The sequence below is a fragment of the Ochotona curzoniae genome, unplaced genomic scaffold (genome assembly GCF_017591425.1).
Source record: "Ochotona curzoniae isolate NIBS_2020 unplaced genomic scaffold, NIBS_Ocur_1.0 contig_2723, whole genome shotgun sequence".
In the NCBI taxonomy this organism is placed as follows: Eukaryota; Metazoa; Chordata; class Mammalia; order Lagomorpha; family Ochotonidae; genus Ochotona; species Ochotona curzoniae.
In genome coordinates this window covers 23,908,342-23,934,354 of record NW_024465573.1, presented here as the reverse complement: position 1 = coordinate 23,934,354, position 26,013 = coordinate 23,908,342, and the positions used below count along the sequence as shown (strand labels likewise).

The 26,013-nt window shown below is 51.0% G+C and overlaps 1 protein-coding gene across 1 annotated transcript in view; it reads left to right on the top strand.

The window, feature by feature from the left end:
* DSCAML1 (DS cell adhesion molecule like 1) overlaps positions 1-24,792 on the top strand; it is a 302,952-nt gene extending 278,160 nt beyond the window's left edge. The window contains exons 20-33 of the mRNA XM_040977288.1: positions 4,117-4,256; positions 10,284-10,437; positions 13,356-13,473; positions 13,726-13,889; positions 14,179-14,277; positions 14,930-15,118; positions 15,549-15,836; positions 17,541-17,696; positions 20,038-20,068; positions 20,253-20,371; positions 20,623-20,775; positions 21,393-21,587; positions 22,411-22,722; positions 24,302-24,792. Coding sequence (XP_040833222.1) covers positions 4,117-4,256; positions 10,284-10,437; positions 13,356-13,473; positions 13,726-13,889; positions 14,179-14,277; positions 14,930-15,118; positions 15,549-15,836; positions 17,541-17,696; positions 20,038-20,068; positions 20,253-20,371; positions 20,623-20,775; positions 21,393-21,587; positions 22,411-22,722; positions 24,302-24,792 — 2,609 coding nt within the window. The remainder of the gene's footprint in view (positions 1-4,116; positions 4,257-10,283; positions 10,438-13,355; positions 13,474-13,725; positions 13,890-14,178; positions 14,278-14,929; positions 15,119-15,548; positions 15,837-17,540; positions 17,697-20,037; positions 20,069-20,252; positions 20,372-20,622; positions 20,776-21,392; positions 21,588-22,410; positions 22,723-24,301) is intronic.
* Positions 24,793-26,013: the final 1,221 nt, after the last annotated feature.

Genomic DNA, 26,013 nt, shown 5'->3' with positions numbered 1-26,013 from the left:
CAAAGTTGGAATTTTCAGAGAATCGTAATTTTCAAATGGGAAAATAATAATATACTAACAACAAAATATACTAACAAAATAAAAAAATACTAACAAATTAAAACCTCATAAATGTGGGACAACATGAGGGCATAACAGGCTCATCTTCTGCCTGCAAGTGCCAGCATACCATATGGGTGCAAGTTCATGTCCTGGCTATTCCAGTTCCAATCCAGCTCACATCTTAAGGCTTGGAAAATCATTGAAGAATGACCCAAGGCCTTGGGACCCTACACCAACAAGGGAGACCTATAAGAAACTCCTGACTCTCAGCTTAACGTCAGCTCAGCTCTGGCTATTGCAGGCATTTTGGGGAGTGAACCAGTAGATAAAAGACCTCTCTCTTTCTGTCTCTCCTTTTCTCTCTGCAAAAATCTAACTTTCAAGTAAAAAATAAATAAATCTTTATTTAAAGAACCACAGTAGACGGGATTAGCAACACATTAGATACAGCTGAAGAGATAATGAGTGAGTTGGAAGATAGAGGAAAATATCCAAGTGAAACCCAGAAAGATGAATGGATAGAAAAGGTTAAAAGTGCAGGTGAGAGTCATGGAGAAGCTACTATTTAGCATGAATGTAAACACAAATCACTTGGGAGTCATGTTGCTGAAATTCAGATTCTGATTTAGTAGTTAGGGGATAGAACCTGAGATTTTGCAGTTCTAACACATTCCCGCGTGTTGCTACTGATGATCCGTGAGCCACATTCTGAAAAGTAAGGACAGAGAGAATACAGCAGGAAGAAATGCCAAAGAGGAGGAAGAGGGTATAATAGAAGATAAAATGTCTGAAAACGTTGATGAAAGACATCAAGCCACAGATAAAAGAAGCTAGGCTAACTAAGAAGATAACAAATTGAGAAATACACACCTAGGGCCAGTAAGCCATACAGGTACCAGTTTTTATCCAGCTGCTCCATTTCCACTCAGGCTTCTACTAATAGCCTGGGAGAATCAAGAGTTGAGTCCTGTATCCATGTGGGAAACCTGATAGAAACTCTAGGTCCCTAACTTTGACTTTGCACAGCCCTGGCCATTAGGGCCATCTGGGGAATAAACAAATGACTAAAATATCTCTCTGTGTCTCATCTCCTCTCTCCGTAACTCAGACTTTCAAATAAAAATAAATCCTTAAGGAAATATACACCTAAGCATATCACAATAAAACTAATATGAGGAAGAAGAGAAGGAGAGAGATTAAAATAACCAGGCAGGTAGGTAAGCATTTGGTGCAGCAATAGAGACACCACAAAGGACACCCGTATCCTGTATTGGAATTCCTAAATTCAAGTACTGGCTCTGCTTCCAACCCCAGCTCCCTATTAATGCATACTCTGGGAGGTGATGCTTCAAATACTTGGGGCCCTGCCATTCTGGCATAGCCCCATCCATGGTGTATATTTCAAGAGTGAATCAATCAATGGAAGATTTCTCTCTCTCTCTCTCCAATAATTAAATTTTAAAAGTAATTAAATGAGAGTCCATCATGGTTGCCTATGGTAAAGGTTGAGGTCCTCGCCTTGCATATGCTGGGATCCCATATGGGTGCCAGTTCTAGTCCCAGCAACCCTGCTTCCCATCCAGCTCCCTGCCTATGGCCTGGGAAAGCAGTTGAGGATAGCCCAAAGGCTTGGGACCCTGCACCCGCGTTGGAGACCTGGAGGAAGCTCCTGGCTCCTGGCTTTGAATTGGCTTGGCTCCGGTCATTGCGGTCACTTGGGGAAATGAATCATCGGACAGAAAATCTCCCTCTCTATCTCTCTTCCTGTCTGTATATCTGTCTTTCCAAGAAAAATAAATAAACCTTAAAAAAATTGAAAACTAAGTAGTGATTAAAAAGTAAGTAATGAGCAATGAAGGAGGAAAAGACAAAAAGGAATCACCAATAAGACTTATTAAATAACTTGTAAGAAATGATGGAAGCCATAGTATAGGCAATGGTACATTAAATGTGTGCAAAGAAAACATAATCATCAACTTATGAAATTATACCTGGCAAAAAATGTTCTTTGAAAATAAGGTGGAAATAATATTTTTTGATGAGCAAAAATCACAAGAATCTATCAGCATCTCTGGAAACCATTAAAGGACATTCTTCACCTAGAAGGACAGTAATTCAAGGTGGAAACTCAATAGTGCAGCAAGAAAAGCAGAACAGTGAAGCGGTGAGCAGATGGGTCAATCTGAGTCAATACTGACCTCTTAGGATAATTATAATGTCTATGCAGCATTAAAGCACAAGCAATGACACATAAATTGGGAGAGGATAAATGGAGTTGTGTACATCCTTGTATTGTTATCATAAAAGTGCCAACTAGAGTTAGATTAAATGATTGTAATCTGTTGGGAAACCACTTACACTAGTGACAAACTATGTAACAGCCTTCAAACTAATGGAGGAAGTAAAATAGGATATTTTTAAATAATCTAAAAGAAGACAATAACATAAAGAAAAGGCAGAATAGATGGACAATATATTTAATAAGACTGGATATTTAAGCCTAAGTAGATCAATAATTTCATTAAACTGACTAAATTCTACACTTACAAGTAAGGACCGTTAGACTGGCAAGTAAAAAACAAAACCCAAACATGTGCTATAAAGGAGACATCTAACAAACTGGAGTATAGAAAAGTTCACCATGAAAAGGTTGGAAAAAGATAAAAGGCAAACTGCAAAATTAAAAGAAAAACAGAATATTGGTGTCAGGCATAGTGTACTTTAAGTCAAAGGCATTGTTAGAGTAAAAGAAGGACACTTTGTTATGATAAAAGACTGGATTTACAAGGAAAACAAAGCAACTCCAAATTTTTATATACACCGAATCACATAACCTCAAAATACACAAAAGGAAACACTGGAAGTCTACAAGGAGAAATGAATAAATCTGAAACTATAGATTTTGACACTTCTGTCTCAGTGAGTGACAGGAAAAATAAGTGTGCAAGAATAGAGATTTGAACACTCGAGTGAGCACACTTATCCCCAGGGCCACTCTCACAGTTGCAGACACCGAGCCGAGGAGGAATGGCAGAGCAGTCAGAGGGAAGACAATGTCAGCAGTCGGGACCAGGGCCCTGTGTGGGTGCTGATGCCGCAGCCAGCTGTCCCACTGTGCCTCCATTGTGTACGGCTCACTGAGGAGGGGGAATGGCGTGGCTGCCACATGCTGAGAACTGAGAGAGGAAGGCAGAAAGCATCCTTGTTACAGTGTGCTGAGAGTCTGCTGTGCCAGAGGCACTCTGTCAGGTGCACCAAGTCTCTTCACAACCCTGAGTACAGGGTGGTCAGCTGGATTGTCTAGATGGAAAAAAAAAAACTGGTCTCTGGGAGATTAAAGTGAGCTGGACACTGCCACTAGCCACAAAGGCTCTCTGGGAGGGAGTAATTCAAAAAGAGAACTGTGCAGTGCCATGAGCAGAGCTGGGGTGTGTGAAGAAGCATCCAGTGTCCCAGGCAGAGTCCCAGGGAGGTTGGGCAGGGCCTGAGACGGAGGCAAGGGAGCTCAAGGGCCCATGAGCTGGCATCCATTTATAGAGTGGCTCCTCCTGGAAACAGAATGGGCCCAGCTGGCACCCAGAGGGCAATACCCTCAGCTCATACCTCAGACCCCAAGGGATGCAGGCCAAAACAAAACAAACCAGAAAGCAGCTGACCCATGCTGGGCTGTTTTTGCTCCTAAATACAGGCTTGTGATTAGTTAGCAAGGACACTGTGGGGCCATAGTCACACAGGGGTCATGAGCTCCTCACTGTGGGGCCATAGTCACACAGGGGTCATGAGCTCCTCCCAGGTTGTTTCTCACTTGCATATCCCAAGTCCTTGGTTCCAGCCCAACAGTTCTGCTTTCTCAAAGGGCCTCCAGGGTAGAGATTTTGTTCCCAGTGTGATGGATCATCTTTCTCCTCTCACCTGTTTGCCATGCTGGATGCTCCTCCTCTTTAAATGGTAACTCAACGACTCCACCTCCTGGAAGCTCTGCCAGACTGATCTGCCTCATTCTCCCTACTCCCATTCCTCACAAAGTCTATGCTCCTCTTCTCTCCAAACTGACCAGTGCTTCTCACTCCTCAGTTCCAGGGCCCCCTGCTGGTATCAAAGCTGTCCCTTCATCAGCCAGTAGTGTGGTCGTGTCCTGGCTCCCTCCCACCAAGCCCAATGGGGTCATCCGCAAGTACACCATCTTCTGCTCCAGCCCTGGCTCTGGCCAGCCGGTAAGTGGGGCCCAGGACCAAACCATAGTGGCAGCATTGGGGTGGGGGGTAAACAAACAAGTAAAGGTACCCTTCAGATCAGCTGGTCTCCGGGCTAACCCTAACTCTGGCACTGCTTATATCTGTGCTTCTACCTGAATTTGTGGATGAAATAGCCCTAGGGTAGCTAGAGCATTATCCATGGTCTGTTTTGGCTAAGTCCTTTGTTCCAGAGGCTACAAGAGTGCCCTGAGCCCTGGAAGCTCCTTTGAGCTGGTTGGGTCACAGCCAGGCAAGCAGCTGCCAAGCTCTCATGCTGGTTGGGCCAAGGAAGGCCTTAGCAGGTCCCAGGACAGGGATGGTGTCTGGAAACTGGCTGCTGTCAGTACTGCATGACAATTGTAAACCTGGACCTGCTGCTGCAGCTCTGTCTTGAAGGACCAGCCAAGGGCAGGAGGAACAAGGCCATTGAGAAAGGCAAGGAGGGTCTAGGCTGAGAAACTGTGCTGTCTGTCCAAACCCTAGGAAGAGAGGGGTGGCCTCAGGTGAGGGCACAGCACAGGAGGCAATCCCTGCCCTCCCACTGAGTGCTCAGAAAGTCCCATCATCTGCACCTTCTCCTGGCTCTTTTGTTGTCTGCAGTTGCCCAGGCCTGAGATCCAGCTGAGAGACTACTCATCACATGCCTGTTGTAGGGATCTGGGCAGGTACATTCCCCACCCTCTGGTGCTTTCAGCTTAGTGAGGATAGGGCAGAAGGGAGTACAGTAGAGGGCATTGCAGGGGCTGGGGAGCACGAAGCAGGGGCAGAAGGCCAGCCACTCCTCCATCAGCAGCCCAGGCAGCAGCAAACTAACATTCATCAGTCAGGAAAACTACCCTGAGCTCCTACAGCAGTGGTGTCATCTGTGTGCTCTGCTGGCCAGCTGTCTTCCTGGATTAGCCCTGAACTGGCAGGTGGCCCAGCTCCTCACTCCTGAAGCCCAAGTTCTCTTAGCAGAGAGAAGCACACTGGCTCCCCCTCCTCGCCATCCCCTACAGCACTGCCACACATGCAAGCAATGTGGTCATGGACATCCTTGTACTTGGCTCTGGGTACACACTTGTTCCTGTTGGGTATATACTTGGGAGAGGATGCACTGGGAGCCAGGGCCTACAGGTGTTGGCTGACAGCACCCTGCCCTGATGGGTGCGGTGCCAATCACACTTCACTTAAAGGTGCTCCACATCTACACAGACACTTGGGATTTCCCAACCTGCATTCTCTCTCTCTCTCTCAATCACACACACACACACACATTCATGCATTCTAGGATTACATGACACCAAACTCCTCGCCTCCTTGGATACCCACTATGCCTTCTCACACCTTCGCATCTTGCCCCAGTGGGTTTTCGTAATGCTGTGCCCTCACTCTCACCATCACATACTGAGTGCCTTGCAGGGCACTTGGCTGACTCCAGTTCTTCTCCTGCACTGGTTGCCTAAAGCCTGGGAAGAAAGGGCCAGTATCTTTCCCCCAGCTATTGAACTGTGTGCCTGGACCATCATGTCCCTGAATACCTGTTTGTCAAATGAGTAAGGAACAGCCTAAAAGTTGTATGGCTTGAGATACTGAGCAAGTTTCCTTTCTGAAACTCCAGGGAGAGTGTAGGTATTCCCGGCTTGGTCTTGGCTTCTTCCTCTGATGACGAGGTCTTCCTGGGGTCTAGGATCCGAGTCCAGCCTCCTCTTTAGCTCAGGCCTCAGAAGCCCATGGTGGACTGGCTAGAGTCCTCTCCTATACCCAGAACCGAGCTCCTAGTACCATCCCTTCCTCCAGCTGTGGGGGACCCTGGGACCCTTTCTCCATCTTCTTGGTGTCTCAGAAACTCCTCTCCCCCGGGGAAGTCTCCCAACAGAGAGCATCACACAAGGATTTCTCAGTGAGAACTTCAGGTCAGCCACGTGGGGACAGGAGGGCAGATGGAGCAAGAGGAGGAGAGCTGAACTGAGCTTAGTGAGCAATGCAGGACCCACCCACCACGTATGACATGATTGTTTGGCATCCCAGATTCCAAAGGAGCGCATTACAAGCTCAGCTACAAAAGGCAGGTCTGCAAAGGGGTGCTAGGGATGAGGACACGTGGGTGTGTAGGGGATCATGCTACCTCACAGGTAGGAACCCAGGGTAGGAGGTGGGTTTCCAGGAGGTCAAGTGCTCTTGTGCGTGGGGTCCTCAGAACACAAAGTGCCTGTCACAGCAGCTGTCAGTGAATGAATGACTGGGAACACAGGTAGCCAGAGCTACAGTGGATCCTGACGGAAATTCTTCCAAACCCTTTCATGTACTTGTGCATGTCCTCTGACTACAAAAATAATGCAATTTAATTATAAAAATGCATGAAATATATGAAAGACTCAAGAAGCGAGTGGAAGTCCCTCTATTCTTGCTCCCCCAAGATAAACCAGTGACTTTTTTTTGTCATACAGGGGGACTTCAAAGGCATTCATGGAAAAATTGAATTAAAAGATTAAGTTTATTTTGGTGCAAAAAAAAAAGTTGTGAAATCCATGCCCAGGTTTTTCATCATATCCATTTTCCATGAACTTTTTGAAGATTCTGCACAACTTTGATCTACACATGTATTATATTCTGGGGTTTTTCCATAAAAATCTACTAAGATTATATAACTTGCTTTTTCTTATGCATACATAGGCACTGCCCCACACCATTAAATATTTTTTTGAAAACTTAAGTTTCTGTTTGTACAAAATCTGGCTCACCAGTCTCCCACTATTCTATGTTTAGTGTATCTTTGAAATTTTCATCATGCTAAATAATGTGTCATTATCATTATTAGTTTTACCAAAGTCTTAAAGTAGTTATTTTAATATTTGTCCAGGATCGACCAGTGTAATAGTTCTTGGATCACACCAAGAGTATGAATGTTATTAGAAAGACTGCACCAACTAACATATTTCTGCCAGCATCATTGGAATATATGGCTTTGTGAGAATTACCTTTGTAGCTATGTTTATCCCAAGGCTCAGGCTTTGAGGGAGGTTTGGTTTTGGTTTGTGTTTGGCTTTGGTTTGGTTTGGTTTTTATTTTGGACACCTGGATTTTTTTTTTCAGGTCATTTTAGACTTTCTCTGATTATTAGTTATTCTTACACTGACTGCTTTTTTCTACTTCTGCTAATTGTCAATTCATATCCTTTGTCCCTTTTCTAATTTGATTACCCATATTTTCTCTTTTTTTGTTGAAGGTTTATTTGCTTATTTATTTGAAAAGCAGAATTACAGTAAGACAGGGAGACAGAGAGAGAGAAAGAGAGAGAGAATCTGTTTACTGATTCTCTCCCCAGATGACCACATAGCCAGCAGTGAGCCAGGACCTCCACCTGGATCTCCCCTGGGAGAGCAAAAACCCAAGTCCTTGGGGTATCGACTGCTGCCTCCCAGATTCATCGGCAGGGAGCTGGGTTAGAAGCCAATTTGAGACTTGATCCCAGGTACTCCTCCTCAGGATGCCAGTATCCCAAGCAATAGCTTAACCAGCTGTGCCACAAGACCCACCCCGATGTTTTTATTTTTGATTTGTTAAGTATTCTTCTGTGTTAAGGATAATAACCATTTCCTACCACACAAGTTGCAAATATGCACCAATTTGTTGTTTATCTTTTGATTCTGTTTTATATCATTGGAATGTATCAATCATTTGAATTTATGATTTTTACTTTCACTTTTAGTTATGACTAGAAAGACAGGCAGATGTTTACGCATACTTACTTCTTTCATGATTTGCCACTTCTTTTAATCTTTGATCCACCGAGACTTTATCTGAGGATCTAAAAGCGATCTCATGAGCTTCATGGGGAATCCAGGTTAAAGGGAAGGCACCTAGACACTGGGTGAGACCCCCATTACCTTTGAGGGGTCAGACACGTCTGTTTCCTATAAGTCCACACTGAGCACACAGGCAAGCTCACACAACTTTTCTACACATACACACACGTACACATGCATCTTCCTACCCACACTGAAAACAAGTCCCAGTGAACCTTGTACACCCCTTGCCTCTGGTGCTTCACAGTCACCACACAGAGCAGGCAGGGCTTGCCTGGTTTGCAGGAGACAAAGCTGAGGCCTGGGAAACCAGGACCACCCTGGAGGTCGAAAGCCTAGGGCAGACAGGTGTCCAAGGCACTACCAAGTACTCGGATATGAGCTGCAGCACAGGCACCAATACCGAAGGTCCTGTCGCCTGGCAGGGACCTCCCGAGTTCAAGGCCAGACCCTCATGAGTGAGCCAGCTGGAGAGCTCAGCTAGGAAGGGTGTGTGTGTGTGTGTGTGTGTGTGTGTGTGTTGTGGAGATACTCATGCCTTCTTCCAGCGTTACCTGCTGGAGAACAGCTTGGGCCAAAGGAGGTTCTACTCCTCCCTGTTAGAAGTCATTGGAGCCATCAGAACCGCCCCCACCCCAGGGAGTGGAGAGCATCTCGTTGTGGCCCACATCTGTCCCCCAGCACAGGCATCCACACACGTGTGTGTGTGTGTGTGTGAACATGTGTGTGCAAAATCCCAAGATTGCAGAGACAATAAATGCATCAACTCCCTGTGGCCTCACTGCACCCCTGCCCCTGGTCTGGTCCAGGAAAGCTGCTCCCCATTTCTGCCCTGACTTCAAAGGGGCACCCGCGCTGTCCTCCGCTCCCCTCCCTGCAGCTGACCGAAAAATAAAATAAAATGGAAGTCAGCCCCATCCTGCCGGCACTAGGAAAGTGGCTGCCAGGAGGCCGGCACACTAACGCTTATCAAAAGCTCCTTCTCAAATTCATTTCAATATCTGAGCCTCTGGTTTCCAAGGCAACATAATCTTTTCATCAAAGCAACTGGTAAAACCGCTGGGATCTGATATTGTTTTGTTGGCAACTTGTCAAAACTGTCATTTGGTTAAAAAAAATTTATAGATTTCTGTAACCTACAAATATAGACGGCGATCTATACCACTAATAATCATTAATAAAGTGCTGCCCGGTAAAGCACCCTCCACTCACTCTCCTGCCCCTCCCTCCTCAACGGGCTCGCTGCCCACAGAATGCAGGAGTGGTAATTAGACAGCAGGGCTGGGTTGGGTTTGACTGGGCTGGGCTGGGCTGGGCTGGGCTGGACTGGGCAGGGCAGGGTTGGGCTGAGCTGGGCTTGGCTGGGCAGGGCAGGGCTGGGCAGGGCTGGGCTGGGTTGGGTTGTGCGGGGCAGGGCTGGGCTGAGCTGGGCTTGGCTGGGCTGGGTTGGGCTGGGCTGGGCTAGGCTGGGTTGGGGTTGGCTGGGCTAGGCTGGGCTGGGTTGGGTTTGGCTGGGGTGGGCTGGGCTGGGCTGGGCAGGGCAGGGCTGGGCTGGGTTGGGCTGGGCAGGGCTGAGCGGAGCTGGGCTGGGTTGGGCGGGGCAGGGCTGGGCTGAGCTGGGCTTGGCTGGGCTGGGTTTGGCTGGGCTGGGCTAGGCTGGGTTGGGTTTGGCTGGGCTGGGCTAGGCTGGGTTGGGTTTGGCTGGGCTAGGCTGGGCTGGGTTGGGTTTGGCTGGGCTAGGCTGGGCTGAGCTGCACTGGGCAGAGCACTGCCTCCCAACAGCTGGCATGGGTAAGGTTGCCTGGCTACAACCCCAACAAGATGAAGACAGCGATTTAGCTTCTTTCCAGAAAGTGATTCTTTTCTCATGCTTGCCCAGGACCCATTCTCCCTCATCCTTCCTCCTCCTGATCAGCTCCAACCTTACCCAAAACACATACATGGCCCCTGATCCCAAGCCACACTCGCCAGAACCTGGGTCACTCACAGAGATAAACTGAGGTTGACCCAGCAACACCACAGAGGATTGCTTTCCAGGGACCCAGCCCATGCCAACTCCAGATTGGAAAAAGGGCTGATGTAGCTGGATCCTGCCTCACATCCCACCTTCAGTTCCCTCCTTGGAGCTCAGAGTACTGGGGAGCACCCATGAGCTGGAGCTCCGTGCTACCTGGGTTCGGCTTCTGAGGACCAAGGACCACTCGGCTCTATCCTACAGGCTCCCAGCGAGTATGAAACAAGCCCTGAGCAGCTCTTCTACCGGATCGCCCACCTGAACCGTGGGCAACAGTACCTCCTATGGGTGGCCGCCGTCACCTCTGCTGGCCGGGGCAACAGCAGCGAGAAGGTCACCATCGAGCCTGCTGGCAAGGGTGAGAAGCCAGGCTGGGGCAGGGTGGGGCATTGCCACCAGAACTCCCATTCTCCCCATCCAGGCAGGAACTGTCTGTCCTTCCCTGGCCTGTTCCCCATTGGAGTTTCTGTCACCTCCCATCTGCAACCACCAGGACTGGATCTCTGTTGCCTTGACTCCAGGAAAGCCTCCCAGCATGCACACAACCCCTGCTGCAGCCAGCTATCATGATCCAAATCCCCCTTCTCAAGACAACACCCCCAAATCCAGCCTTCAGGCCCAGTGCAGAATGCAGAACTCCTTCAGAGAGATCCATGGGGTGTCAAGGCAGGGATGGGGGAAGTGCTCCAATAATGCCCCCTCCCTGCCACACGCGCGTACACACACACACACACACGCACACGCACACGTAGCTCCAGAGGCTGACCTGTGCATGCACTGTGCATGCCACAAAAGCACTCTGGATTGAAAGAAACCCTTCCCAGGGTGTAGCCTAGAATCCCTTGCATGGCATGGCCTCACCTTTTAGAGAATTCCACCCACCAGGAAGAAGGGGTGGCTGTCCCAACCCTGAGATGCAGGAGCTGGTCACAGGAGTCCAGGACTTTGGGGACTTGGCTGCATTCTGGCCTACATCTGCTCCCCCAACCTCTACTTGCCCGCCTGGGATAACTACTACTCTAGCTCTTGGGTCCCAGGGCCTGGACAGGCTGGGGTAGTGCATGCCTCTCAGCCCAGCCCCCACTTCCTGATATGACTTGAGCTCCCCAAGAGGTAGCAGCCAAGGGAGCCAGGCTTGCCACCCCACTCTGCAGCTGAGCAATCCCAGGGCAGACAAGCAGTGCTGGGCTAGCGCCAAGCCAGGGCTCCTTCCACGTAACCTCAGTCTCTTCTATCCTGCTGTGGGTGTTACTCATCTTTGCTCGTGGCAGGTTGGGGAAGCTAGAGGCCATGATCCTTCTGGGGCAGCTGACACCCCTTGGAGACGGGACCAAGAACCTGGGCATCTAGGGAGAAAGCAGGCCTTTCTGCCTCTGTGCTCCTTACATGTAACATGTTCCTACTGAGTTCCACACATTCTACCACTCACCCACTCGTCTCTCCTCGAGCTGCTCTGGAAGCAGAGACCAGCACTGCTGTGTACCCTCCAGCTCTCACACACGCATGCACACATGTGTGCACACACATACATACCCTCACACAGATATTCATATACATATATATGCTTGCATCCATGCACATATGTGCACACATGTGTATACATGCATAGCTATGCAGATAATCATGCAGACATATAACACAAATGCTTGTGTGCACATGCATATGCACACATACACACCCATGCACATGTGTGCACTCATACACACTCGCATATGTAATACACGTGTGTGCATATATCCAAACTCACATATACACACATGCATGTGTATGCATGCAGACAAACACAATGCACATACACATTAAGACCCATAGAAGTCCAGGGAACCCAGGGCAGAGCTGCAGCAGGAGCTGGGTCTCTGGGGAACTCATGCTGTCACTGAGTCCCTCATGGTGGGCATCTCAACTCAGACCCTTCTGTTTCCCTGCCTCTCCTCAGCAGCTCATTTGGACCTTCCCTACTTCCTCCAAAAGCCCCAACACCCTCCTGGGAAACCCATCCAACACGCATTTCCTGTGCCCAACCTCCTGCTGCCTGACAGGAGCCTTCAGCTCCAAGGACCCATGCACCTTCAGCTCCAAGCACCATGATGCTCTGACCCCAGGCCATCTCATTCCTTCCTGTCTGTACCAAGCCCCCTTGCTGCTCACACACCCTGGTCCCTGCACCCTCTGCTTGCCTGGCTCTCCCCTCTTCCCTCAAAAACTTCCCTTGTTCCTGCATTGTTGGACCCAGGTACTGCAGCTAGCTTCCCTGTGGGTCTGTGCCCCCACCTGCTGACAACTCCCATTCAGTATCTCTGCCCCCAGACATATCTCTTACATCCAGATCAGGCAATCCCAGATGCATTCTGGCTTACCCATGTGGCATCCACAGACAGTGCAGGGACAACACCTGAAGGGGGTGTCTTTACCGCTCTCCTGCCAGACCTGCACTGCCCCCAGTATGTCTTGTCTCCATGTGGGCTCCAGCACCCATACCCGCTCATCCTGGCCATCCTCCTCTCCCACCGTCATCCTCACCCTAACCCTTCTCCCCACTGCCATGCCTGCAGCTTGCACTCTGGCTATGTTTGGCCTCTCTTTCCTGCAGGACCACTCCTGCCAGGACAGCTAGAAGGTTCTCTGGAACCTGTCTGGCATGGGTTTACTTACAGACAAGCCTCCAGTGGCCTCTTCTCATGATGCTATGCCCAAAGAGCCCTCCACAACTCCACTGCCTGCCCCTTACTCAGCCTGAACTCTCAAGTGCTCCCAAGTTCTTGCAAAGCCCCCACCCACCACTGCCTCAGCCTCTGTGGCCTTCCTCTTCCTGGTCTATCCATCCTTCTGTGCTTAGCAAGTTCCTTTTTAGCCTTCCAGTGAATGCCCTCATATCCAGAAGCCTCCCCAGCCACCACCCCCTGTAGCAAGCAGAGTTCAGTTGTCCTTCCCAGCACCCCAATGGTTCCACAGCCCTGCCCTGTCCTTGTGTTTTGCACCCTTGTGATCTCCATCTCCCTCTCAATGAGCAACTTGAGGACAGGGACAAGATCCTATTCATTGTATGATTCCTCCGAGCCTCTCTCACAGAATAGGAATTTAGTACATGTTTGCTGAATCAGTGACCCCAGCTGGAATTCCTTGGCATACTCCCCACTCATGACCCCAAGCCCAAGGTGGAGGTCAAGTGGAGGGAAGGAGGGACTTGCCTGTGAATCTGCGGAGCCCTGATAAAGAGGGGACCAGGCAGTGCAAGGAGGCTGCTGGGCAGGACCTTCACCTTCCTCTTCCTTGTAGCGCCAGCGAAGATCATCTCTTTCGGAGGTACAGTGACAACACCCTGGATGAAGGATGTGCGCCTGCCTTGCAATTCCGTGGGGGACCCAGCCCCTGCCGTGAAGTGGACCAAGGACAGGTGTGTTGCAGGCCCTGGCGGGGGTTGGGGAGCAGGTATGAAGCAGAGAGCCCCAGCTAACTACAGATACCCTTCATGGTGCATGGCCTGGCCTTTCTGGCTCCTCTCTGGTCTAAGCCAAGAGCCAAGGTTACTAGAGATCTCCGCCCCCACCAGGAAATGCTGGGCCAAAGCTCCAAGAATCAGGCCCCTTAAGCACCCATTGCCTACCAAACTGCTTACCCTAACCCACCCCTCCCTATCACCCGGCAGTGAAGACTCTGCCATCCCTGTGGCCATGGATGGGCACCGGCTCATCCACACTAATGGCACCCTGCTGCTGCGTGCTGTGAAAGCCGAGGACTCAGGCTACTACACTTGCACGGCCACCAACACAGGCGGCTTCGACACCATCATCGTCAACCTGCTGGTACAAGGTGAGAGCTGACAAGGAGGCAGGTGGGCAAGCGTGCTCTGGTGGGTGCAGGGCTTGAGAAAGGGCTGGGAACCCCATCACATGAGACAGGGTTGTTGAAAGAAAGACACCCAGGCAGGGCACGGGGTGATGTGGGGCGGCCTTGGTGGAGCAGGTGTACTGATGGAGGCAAAAGGGGAGTGCCCAGAGTGTGTCAGAGCCAGTTCCTTCCATGCACACCTGTCCCCACCCCAATGCCCACGGTGTCTCAGAGTACCCTCTGCTGAAAGCTGGTGGCTTCCCCTTCACAGTCCCCCCGGACCAGCCCCGCCTCACTGTCTCCAAAACCTCAGCCTCGTCCATCACCCTGACCTGGATCCCAGGGGACAATGGGGGCAGCTCCATCCGAGGTGAGGAGGGTTCCAGAGGAGGAGGGGAAGGAATTCTGGGCCCCAGGGGCAGGTCCACACTGTTGCCCATCACACACCTCAGGGAGTGACATGGGCTGGGGAGGAGGGGTGGGAAGTTAATACTCAGAGCTACCGAAGCGGTCCTGACCACCACATCTGGGCTGTAGCCTACCTGCCCCCTCACCTTTCGGGAGCTATAGACATGTCTGCTTTCTGCTCTAGATCTGGATTTCCCAATCTGTCAAATAGACAGATGTCCTAGATCGGTGCCTTACAAGCCTGGATCTGCTTGTGGACCCCAGGCAGCAAATTCTGAGTCAGTAAGGCCCCTGGTTGGAGGGGGCAGAGAGAGAAGGCCAAGAATCTGCATTTATAACTAAATCCTAGGAGATGCTACCAGTGCCTCTCAAGAGACCACATGGAGAGCCATAAGTTGGTTTACATGGCCTCCTTTTAAGCATCCAAACTCTGGCTTTCTGCCTCCTCACCATGTTGGCTGTCAAACTCTAATGCCAAACAAGAGAAAACCAAATCTATTTAATTTGCATATACCCTTCCTAATGACTGTGCATGTGGAGGTGTTCTGGGCTGAACTTTGAGTCTGTCTCAAGCCCTGCCCAGCCCCAGCTGAGCCAAGCACACCTCCCTGCAGGCTTCGTGCTACAATACTCAGTGGACAACAGCGAGGAGTGGAAGGATGTGTTCATCAGCTCTGGTGAGCGCTCTTTTAAGCTGGACAGCCTCAAGTGTGGCACGTGGTACAAGGTGAAGCTGGCAGCCAAGAACAGTGTGGGCTCCGGACGCATCAGTGAGATCATCGAAGCCAAGACTCACGGGCGGGGTGAGACCTGGTGTTGGAAAGGGGGTGAAATAGTGGCCCTGGGGAGTCATGGAGGATGAAGGAGCCCAGGGACAGAAGTGGGAGATGACTGGGATGAGGAGGAAGGGCCTAGGACACAGGGGGACTGAGGAACCAGACTAAAGTCCTGAGAATGAAATCAGCACCATGGACAGAGCAATCCCATTCCCCTTGGGCGGCACCTGCTGGCCCTCCACTTTTCTCCACTCTGCACTCTTGAGGCCTCTTTTCAGGTCCCAGCTTGTCTTCCATATGCTCCCTAGGGCATCCCCAACCCACTTGTGCCACCCACTGGTCCTTGGGACTCTGACAGCCTTGTTTGCTCCAGGACAATCCTCTCCTGGCCTGGGTCTCTCTAACCTCTCTCTGTCTCTCTCTCTCTCTCGATCTCTCTCTCTCTCTGGCCCACCAGAGCCCTCTTTCAGCAAAGACCAGCACCTCTTCACCCACATCAACTCCACACATGCTCGGCTCAACCTGCAGGGCTGGAGCAACGGGGGCTGCCCCATCACAGCCATTGTCCTAGAGTACCGGCCCAAGGGGACTTGGGCCTGGCAGGGCCTCCGGGCCAACAGCTCTGGGGAGGTGTTCCTCACTGAACTACGAGAGGCCACGTGGTATGAGCTGCGCATGAGGGCTTGCAACAGCGCAGGCTGCGGCAACGAGACTGCCCAGTTTGCCACACTGGACTACGATGGCAGTGAGTCCATAGGAGATGGTGGGAGGGGCTGTGTGAAGGCTGGGCTGGATGGTGCCAGGAAGACTGGTAGAGAGGGAAACAAAGGGGGAAAAATAAGGAAACAGGCAGGAACAAAGTCTGGAGGAAAGCCTGGCAGACAGGTGGCAATCAGGCAAAGGGAGCAGCAGATTGGCAGTAGGCAGGTCAGTGGGCAGGTGCACCAGTGGCCAATACAGACAGGCAAAGCTCAATGACATTGAAAATGGAGAGTCTCTGATGTCCTTGCTCTCTGCTGCTTCAGAGAGATGGGCAGGGCAATGAAGGTTGACATGTACTTGAGGTCCTGCCTCCATAAACTCTGTTAACACCACAGCACATTACCCAAGAAGTAGCAGGTTTGGGATTGTCAGGTTTGGGATTGTCATGTGACACGGTGGGTTAAGCCACCACCTCCTGCATCAGCACCTCATAGAGGCTCCAGTTCAAATCCCAGCTGCTCCACCTTCAATCCAACTCCCTTCTATTGTACCTAGAAGAGTAGCAGATAATGGCCCAAGTATTTGAATCCTTGCACCCACATGGGTGACCCCAAAATATGCTCCTAGTTCCTGCCTCCTGGCTTCACCCAGGCCCAACCACAGCCATTGCAACCATCTGGTTAATGTACCAGCAGATGGAAGATATCTCTCTCTCTCCCTCCCTCCATTTCAAGTAAAATTTTTAATCTTTAATTTTAACAAATGGCAGCTATGCTGCAACAGTAGACACCAAAAGCTTGAAGGCTTAGTCCACTAAAGATTGGTTTCCCACTCTCATAAAGTCCTGTGACACTTCGCTGGCCACCATGTCTAGCTGGGTCATCTTGAATGTAGTGTCCAAGGGCATCAAAAGGCATGTCGGGTCCTCACTACCTTGGCCTGGAGGCAGCTAGTCATTCTTTGTTTACACTAGCTCTAATCTGTCTGACCATAAGGACACAGGGAGAAGTGGTCAAGCACATGGATGAGCCCATCACAGGTGCCTGCTACTTAGAGACACCTTCACACTGCACACATATGCATACACACACAGAGATATGTCAAAGGAACATAAAAGGCTGAATTCATAGGGGCCCACAGTCACAGGTAAAATCAAGTCTACCTGTGTGTTCAGAAAACAAAATAAAAGATGTATCAGAAGGGGATGGGCTCAAGCAAGGAAAGCTTCCTGGAGGTGGTGACTTTTAAGCACAGGGAAGTTTATCATTGACGAGGCCATGCAGGTACCCTCAGTCAGCAGACACTGTTTTGGCAGGGGAGAAGCAGAAGAGAAAGCAGTCTTCAGTGGGTTTTGTCCCAGCTGAGGGAAAGAACCTGGGATCCCACTGCCAATTTCTCCATACTATGTTTATCTTTTTATTCCCCTAACCCCTGGCTGGGCATGGAAATCCAAGCCCCACTGTCCACTGTATGAACATGGACCCAACCTCCACCAGGCTGGAGACTCTGGGACCCACTAGAAAAATTCTCAAACAAAACTAGGAAGTATAGAATATAAAAGCTGCATGGATGTTCACAACTGTTCTGATGAGGTGAGCAGGGGTTTCGGCTCTCTGGCCCTCTGAGCACTCTGTGCCAAGAGGTGGGAATCAGAGACCAACAGCAGCAGAAGCGGCCAGAGGGCAGGGACTCTGCCCAGCACCTGGCTCACACAGGACACCTGCTTCCCCTGCCCACTCTCCTTCAGGCACCATCCCACCCATCAAGTCTGCTCAAGGCGAAGGGGACGATGTGAAGAAGCTGTTCACCATTGGCTGCCCCGTCATCCTCGCCACACTGGGGGTGGCACTGCTCTTCATTGTGCGCAAGAAGAGGAAAGAGAAGCGGCTGAAGCGGCTCCGAGGTGGGGGAGCTTCCCGTGGGCTCCTAGAGAGGGCGGGGTTGACTTTTGGCCACACTAGCCATCCTTTCCTGATCCACAGCTTCTTCTGGACATAGGAGAATGCCTGTATGCCCCTTTGGAAGGGCTGCCGTCAAACCTTCTGAACCCTCCTTGGCCAGTTCACTGTTTTCTCTCCTATCTCCTGGGACTTGGTACCTAGTTCAGTCAGAGATGACAGTTAAAGGTGCACACTGGCAAAGCCATGTTGTGTGTTAAAACACATGAACCTTTCCATGGTAGTAAATAGAAGTTACTCCCTTGCACCTTAACTGCTCTCACACAGGAACCCTGATGCTTTCCTGGGACCCATCCACCAAGGAACAGAACTTCAAGTGGTAGCTAGGTCCCTGCTTAATTGTGGCTGGAAAGTTTTCATGCCATGTTGGACATTAAATATCTGCCTTTTGCAACACATTATATAATAATTTCGAATTAATAGGTTTCACTCACCTCAGTTTTCCCAAGAACTAACATACAATATCTGGCAACTAATAGTTGTTTCACTCATTTTGAAAACATATATTGAGTCTTTTACATCATGGATCCTGCCAGACATTAGACATGTGGAATATGAATGAAAAAGAGTCTGGCCATGTCCTTGCAGATTTCACAGTCCAATGTGAGAGGTCAGAGGACAAAAGTAGCACAGAAGAGGGAACGATTGATACTCTTTAGGGCATTCAGGGATTTGGTGGCCAGACAAAAGGATTGTTGGATGATTGGTGGATGGACAGACAGGTGAAGGATTGGATGGCTGATTGATGGATGGATGGATGAGTGGTTACATGAGTGGGTAGAAGGTTGGATAATTGGATCATTGAATAGGTGGTTGAATGTAAAGACGTGCAGATGAAAGGATGCATGTATGGTTGAATGCATAAATAAGTAAGTGAATAAATGATTTGGTAACTGAATAGATGGAGTGGTTATATGGATGGATAGTTAGATGGTCAAATTACCCAATTAATAGTTGGGTAAAGAGTGTATAAGTAGAAGGATGGATGGATGGATGGATGGATGGATGGATGGATGTTGGATAAAAGGCTGCACAGATATTGAGGTGAATGCTAGGATGGATAGGTGGTTATATGAATATATATTTTATATATGGTTATATGGACAGATGGCTGGATGAATAGATGCATTCTATGTACATATGTATGTATATGGTTATATGAAGTTGTACAGATGGGTCAACGGATGGATGGATGCATAGATGTATTGATGATGTTTCAATGGACAAATAGATGGTAAAATGGCTAGATGGCTGTATGATTAAATAATAGTTGAAATGGTGGGATGATTGGATGAACAGTTGGATGATGCCATTGATAGTTGGAGGGAGGTTTGATATATAAATTGAAAGATGATTGGATGGATGTTTAATGCATGGTTGAATTGATGGGTGGATGCTTGATGGATGATTAGATGGTTGATTGGCTGGATTGATGGTTGGATCAATGGATAGATAGATAGATGAATGAACAAGTGGATGATAAACAAATGACTGGGCAGATTAATGGGCAATCACATGGATTATCCATTAGGTGGGTGCACGGTTGGGTGATGTTATCAGTGGTTAGATGGATTGATGGGCAGTAGATGAATGGATGATTGGATAGGTAGGTGAATGGGTATGTGGTTAGATAAGTGGATGGATAGATGGTTGGATGCATAAATGCAACTGTCAGAATTCATTTTGATAGATAATCCTCAGTTATTAAAGATATAATGAAATAACTTGACCCTGGATTCTCCTCTCATCTAAAGTCCTAACCCAAGTGTCCTGATCCTCCTATTCAAACCACCTGTGAGTTAAAGCAAGAACTCCCAAATTCATCCGTGGATCTTTTGGGAACAGATGCTCTAAGAGGGGTGAAACTTCTCGGTTAACATTAGTGTTTAGTAATCTGGGATGTTACATGAACCATCGTTACTTCAGCCTTAACTATCACCTCTCCCCAATAGATAACTGAGGGTCGATCCTCCAGTGGTGCCTGTTTCCAGTCAGCTATGGTGTCTTATTCAATCAGTTAACTCACAAAGCAGATGGGGCAGTTCCAATGCCCTCTCTCCTTTGGGAAGGACATCCCTATCAGGTGGAAGTTGGACCTGAACCGGGCCCTGTATTGGAAACAATGAAACCTGATCCTCTTTGGGACTATTCTGTAGATTCCTACGTGGGGTTACAGCCCTTGTCCTGTCTTAAGAAAGTTTCCCAGCTTGTTCCTTGTGCCTTTTTCAATCAGCATCCTGCTCAAACTCCGTTCTCACCCAGCATCCCCCCTCTACTGTTTTGCAGATGCAAAGAGTTTGGCAGAAATGTTGATAAGGTGAGTATCACAGAGCTGCTTCCTCTGTCCTCCCCTCCCTCTTCTCCCCTGCAGGAGACACAGAAGCCTCGCGGTGTGCTCCCAGAGCTGGAGACGGGCCGCTAAGATCCCCTGTCCTGCAGAGCCCCCTCCCCCAGTCCCTTATGGCTGCTGAGCCACCCACCTGCAGTCCTTCTCCCCACAGCAAGAACAACCGCAGCTTTGACACCCCTGTGAAAGGGCCACCCCAGGGCCCACGGCTCCACATTGACATCCCCAGGGTCCAACTGCTCATCGAGGACAAGGAGGGCATCAAGCAGCTGGGTGAGTGACAGGCTTCCGAAACACTGTCCTGGTCTGGGTGTGCTTCCACAGATGACAAGCCATGGGGAGGCAGCCCCCAGCCTCAGGACAGTGCCCAGAGCTCTAGCAGCAGTCCCATCCAGGACTCTAGGACAACTCATCACAGCTTCTCTCAAGGGCTGAGTTTCTTCTTCTAGCCAATGGAACTCAACCTTGGATAAAAAACAAACAGGAACTTATAAAGAGAGACCAACAACTGTCCTTTCCCCCAGGAGATGACAAAGCTACTATCCCCGTGACGGATGCCGAGTTCAGCCAAGCTGTCAACCCACAGAGCTTCTGTACTGGAGTCTCCTTGCACCATCCAGCCCTCATCCAGAGCACAGGCCCCCTCATCGACATGTCTGACATCCGGCCAGGAACCAGTACGCATGATCCTGGGAAGAGGGGGGCAGCTGTCCTCCCATGCAGGGAGACCTGGGCCCAGCCTGGGGCAGTGGTGATGTCTGGGGGAGGGAAAAAAGGAAAGGATGGGAGCAGACTGGAATGGAAAGGAGCACTGGGGTCATAACTGAAGAACACAGTGGCCAAGACACTGGGCACATCTCTAGGCTCATCTCCCTTGGGCCTTAGCCTCCTTTCCTGGGAAACTTGGGTGGGTTGGCTGTTTTTGCTTTCCAAAGGTCTTCACCTCTAGCAGTGGGACTGGGAATGTAGGGTGACTGCATCAAGGGCTGTAACATATGAACAGTAGTCAGGAAGCAGGAGAGAGCACCCCACTCTTCTGCAGGAGGAAGGCACACACGGGGCTGGTGAGAGGACCAGAAGAACACTGTCCCCACACATGGACTCAGCTGCTCCCCTCCCCTGAGCCCAGTGCTATGGTCAGGGGTGACAGCATGACCAGCAAGCACAACCATGGGAGCTTCTGGGGCCACTTCTGCCTCCCCTATGCCTCCCCAATCCTTCCTCCTGACAAGTGCCAGCTGCTGAGTGGAGCATCCTGGCTGGACAGTGCAATCTTTTGCTTTACTCCACACAGATCCAGTGTCCAGGAAGAACGTGAAGTCAGCCCACAGCACCCGGAACCGCTACTCAAGCCAATGGACCCTGACAAAGTGCCAGGCCTCCACACCAGCCCGCACTCTAACTTCTGACTGGCGCACTGTGGGCTCCCAGCATGGTGTCACAGTTACCGAGAGCGACAGCTACAGTGCCAGCCTGTCCCAGGACACAGGTGTGCGGGGCCCTGCCTGCATCCTGTCCATTCTCTTCTGGCTCCCTGTCTCCTTTCACCACCTCCCATTCCATTCTGAAATGCCAAGCCTCCAGACTGCAATCACTTTCCCTCCCAGCTGGCCACTGATCCACGATGTAGCTGGAACGCAAATGCCTTGCTTCATGGAGTTCTGCCGGGTCAACGATTTCATGTTGTTTTCTCCACCAATTAAAAAAAAAAAAGTCAGGAAAAATAGGACATTTATTGAAGAGTGGGCTGAACATTCCAGAGAGTTGTGTTTATTTTAAAAGAAAATAAAATTTGTTTGTTATTTAAAAGGTAAAGAAACAGAGAGCTATCTGCTGGCTCATTCCCCAAATGCCTGTGGCAAATGGGGTTTGGTCAGGACAAAGTAGGAAGCTGGGAACTCCAACCAGGCCTCCCACAAGCATAGCAAGGGGTCCACGTTCTTAGGCCATCATCACTGCCTCCCAAGGTCTGCGTTAGCAGAAACATGGAACCCAGTGTGGAGCTAGGTCTGGAACCCAGGCACTCCAGTATGGAATGTGGATGTCCCATAAGGCCTGTTAGCTGCTACACCAAACCCCTTACGCCCCCTGGTGCTGATTTTCAAGAATGGCAGATATTCCACCCTTCCTTCACCATCTTGCTTCTGCTAGCACTGCCACCCTTCTCAGCCAAGAACAGATCTCCTGCGCCTGCTTTCCGATGGCTGAGGGCTTAGCTGCAGGGAAAGTGCTCAGTCTGCTCTTGTTGCTCCCCTCCCCTCTCCATAACCCACCCCTTTCCTCTGAACTCCGTCCCCTTCCACTGTCCACAGACAAAGGGCGGAACAGCATGGTGTCTACCGAGAGTGCCTCTTCCACCTACGAGGAGCTGGCGCGGGCCTACGAGCATGCCAAGCTGGAGGAGCAGCTGCAGCATGCCAAGTTCGAGATCACTGAGTGCTTCATCTCGGACAGCTCTTCTGATCAGATGACCACAGGCACCAACGAGAACGCCGACAGCATGACGTCCATGAGCACGCCCTCGGAGCCTGGCATCTGTCGGTTCACCGCCTCCCCACCCAAGCCCCAGGATGCTGACCGGGGCAAAAATGTGGCAGTGCCCATCCCCCACCGGGCCAACAAGAGTGAGTGCTCAGACTAAACCCCCCTTACCCCTGTCCCCTGCTGTGTCCTCTGAACCTCAACCACAGGAGTCCTGGCTAGCTCCCAGCCTGGCTCCTCAGCAGTGCAGCATACAGCAGAGGGCCAGACAGTAGAAGCAAGCAGATACATGTCCTGGCCCCACCTCCTAATGGCCCTTGGGGACATTGGACAAGTTGTCTAGCCTCTCTGGACCGAATGTCCTCCTTTGTAATATACAAATGGTAGTATCCACATTTGCCTTGTCATAATGGGCACTGAGAATGGCTTCCCCTTCCATCTGAAGCTATACTGGGAAGGAGGGAAAGTCTTCAAGAGGTCAGCCACCCAGACAAGGACTTTCCAGTCTCAGTGCTATTTGAACTTGGGCTAGATCCATGGGAACGATCCTGGCAACTAGGCTCACAGAGGTTACATCTCATGGCAGACAGTGACCAAGGCTGCCTGGGAACCAGGCGCTTCCAGGGGCCTGGGAAGAGCAGGGAGGAGCTAGAATTACCAACAGCTGCTCACCCACAGACCTGGGAGTCACAGCACACATGGCCCCAACAATATGGAGTCTGGTCTGTGTGGCCATGCTCCTGAGGCAGGGTACCAGCAGACACAGAGCCATCTAGAGAAGGTTCTAGCATAATGGGAAGTACCAGAACTTCAGAGACTGACAGGTACTGCCCCTCCCACAATCCAGGGGGCTGATGTGAGGACTAACTGAGGCACCCTAAGGAAAGCACCACAGGCATGGGTGTCTAGAGATGGCAGCTTGCTGGCAACAGTATCAGGATGTGAAGGTCCTGGGGGCAGATCAAGGACCAGCAAGAGGCAGCCAGGCAGAGGTAGAGAGGTGGAACTGCCAGCAGACTGTTGTGGGAAGGGGCAGGGTCGTACTCAGAGGGCAGAATCTGACAGGGCAGGAGTGAGCAATACCCCTGCCTCCTCGCCAAGCTCTAAACGCTCACAGAAGTCTTTGGCTCTAGCAGTAATGAGCTCTCTGTGGGGTGAGGCTGAGCAGCCCATGGTGACCAGTGAACAACAAGCATCGTGTGTGTGTGTGTGTGACTTATTTATTTGGAAGGCAGAGTTAGAAAGAAAGGGGGAGAAGCAGAGAAATCTTCCATCCACTGGCTCACTGCCCAAATGGCCACAATAGTCAGGCAGAAGCCAGGAGCCAGGAACTCCATCCAGGTCATCCACGGGGGTAACAGGGACTCAGCACTCTCTTTCCAGGCGCATTAGCAGGGAGCTGGATCAGAAGCAGAGCAGCCGAGACTCAAACCGGCGCTCCAGAATGAGATATCAAGTTGGCAGGTGATGGTTTACTATGCTCCACCACCAGGCCGGCCCTTACACCAATTCACTGTGTTCCCCAGCCCTGCCTGATGCATTTGGCACATTTAATCTCGTTCACTCCTCACAATGACCCTGAAGGGAATATCCCCACTTCGCAGATGAGCAAGTCAAGGTTAAGACCGGTAAAGGCTTTGGTGGGATGTGGGGGATGTGTAGGGTTGAACCAAGTGACTTCCCAGCTGTGCCCCCTAACGCCCCACACTCCTGCCATTCCAGGTGACTACTGCAACCTGCCGCTGTACCCCAAGTCGGAGGCCTTCTTCCGGAAGGCAGACGGGAGAGAGCCCTGCCCCGTGGTCCCGCCCCGCGAGGCCTCCATCCGGAACCTGGCTCGGACCTACCACACCCAGGCTCGCCACCTGACCCTGGACCCTGGCAGCAAGCCCTTGGGCCTCCCGCACCCCGGGGCCCCCGCTGCCGCCTCTACAGCCACCTTACCTCAGAGGACTCTGGCCATGCCTGCCCCCCCAGCCGGCACGGCGCCCCCAGCCCCCGGCCCCGCACCTGCTGAGCCCCCCGCCGCCACTGCCGCCACTGCCCCCAGCGCTGCCCCTCCGGCCCCCAGCACTGAGCCTCCGCGGGCCGGGGGCCCACACACCAAAATGGGGGGCTCCAGGGACTCACTCCTCGAGATGAGCACATCGGGGGTGGGGCGGCCTCAGAAACAGGGAGCCGGGGCCTACTCCAAATCCTACACCCTGGTGTAGGGCACCCCTACCGGAGAGCCGCCTCGGCTGTCTTCCCCACGTTATTTATACTGGACTGAGAGACACGCACCCAGCCACGGCAGAAAGCACCTGCCCAAGTCATGAACGCCTGTACATAGAACTCTTTTGTACAAATGAAGCTATTTTCTTCTTCTTCTCCATGGAGCCAGGGCACAGAATTTGATCGACCCCTACTCACCCCTGCACCCGTCTCTCCGTCCTTCCGTAGGTGAGGGGAGATATATGCAGATATAGAGGCAGCCAAGCTATATGGCCATATATTTCTCTCACCTTCTCAATTCGAGACAGAGGCACAAAAACTCAGCCGCGTTCGCCCTTCCCAGGCACCCCTTCTCCGACCCAGGCGGTTTGCACCAAAACCGCCATCTCAGCTCGGAGACACTGCATGCGATTTTACTGTTCCAAGAAAACCAGGAGTTGCTTCAATTTGCAGATGCTTATGTGTTAATACCTTTTTCTATGAAAAAAAGACCCAGCGCAGTGTGCAATAAAGGTTATGTTTCTACCTCGTGGCGTGTTTCCCAGTGGGGGAAGGAGCGGCATTCCGCCTCAGCACCCTAGGACCCCCTACTCCACTCTCCCACTTCCTCCACCGCCCCAGGCTTACAGCATCTTCAGAGATTGCCAGCCATGCCTCAAGCTTTCAACCTAGCACCCCGACCTCTCTAAGCCCAGTCTCCTCCCCTGTCAGCAGGAATGTGGGGCCTGAAGCTGGGGGCTGTGGCCAGCAGAGGTGGGGGGCGGGGGAGATGTTTCCAGAGATGGAGAGCACATGGGAATGGGGCCCAGAAGACACACCCGGGACCTCACCTGGTTCCCAAGGTGTTGGCATGCCACAGCGCCTTGGCATCTTGAGAAGGGGCAGGTGAGCAAGAGACCACCAGGAAAACACAGGTTGGGAGAAGCAGAGGAGAGAGACACAAAGGGCAGGAGACTAGCAAAAACCCAGGGGCGTGAAGTTCATGGTCATGGGAGAGAGGATGAAGAGGAAGTGCACACAGGAAACGCGCAGGGGGCCCCTGAGCAAGACTGAGTAGCAGACGGAAACCTGGATGCACAGAAGGTGAGTGGGGACCCACTGAGAAGAAGAAGTGGGCAGGGGCTGGAAGCGCCGGGGCAGGAGGCGTCTGTGTCGCCTAGTCCCAAGTGGTCACGCACAGCAGCTGGCCCCCTATGGCCCCTGACTTTCAGCAGCAGCGG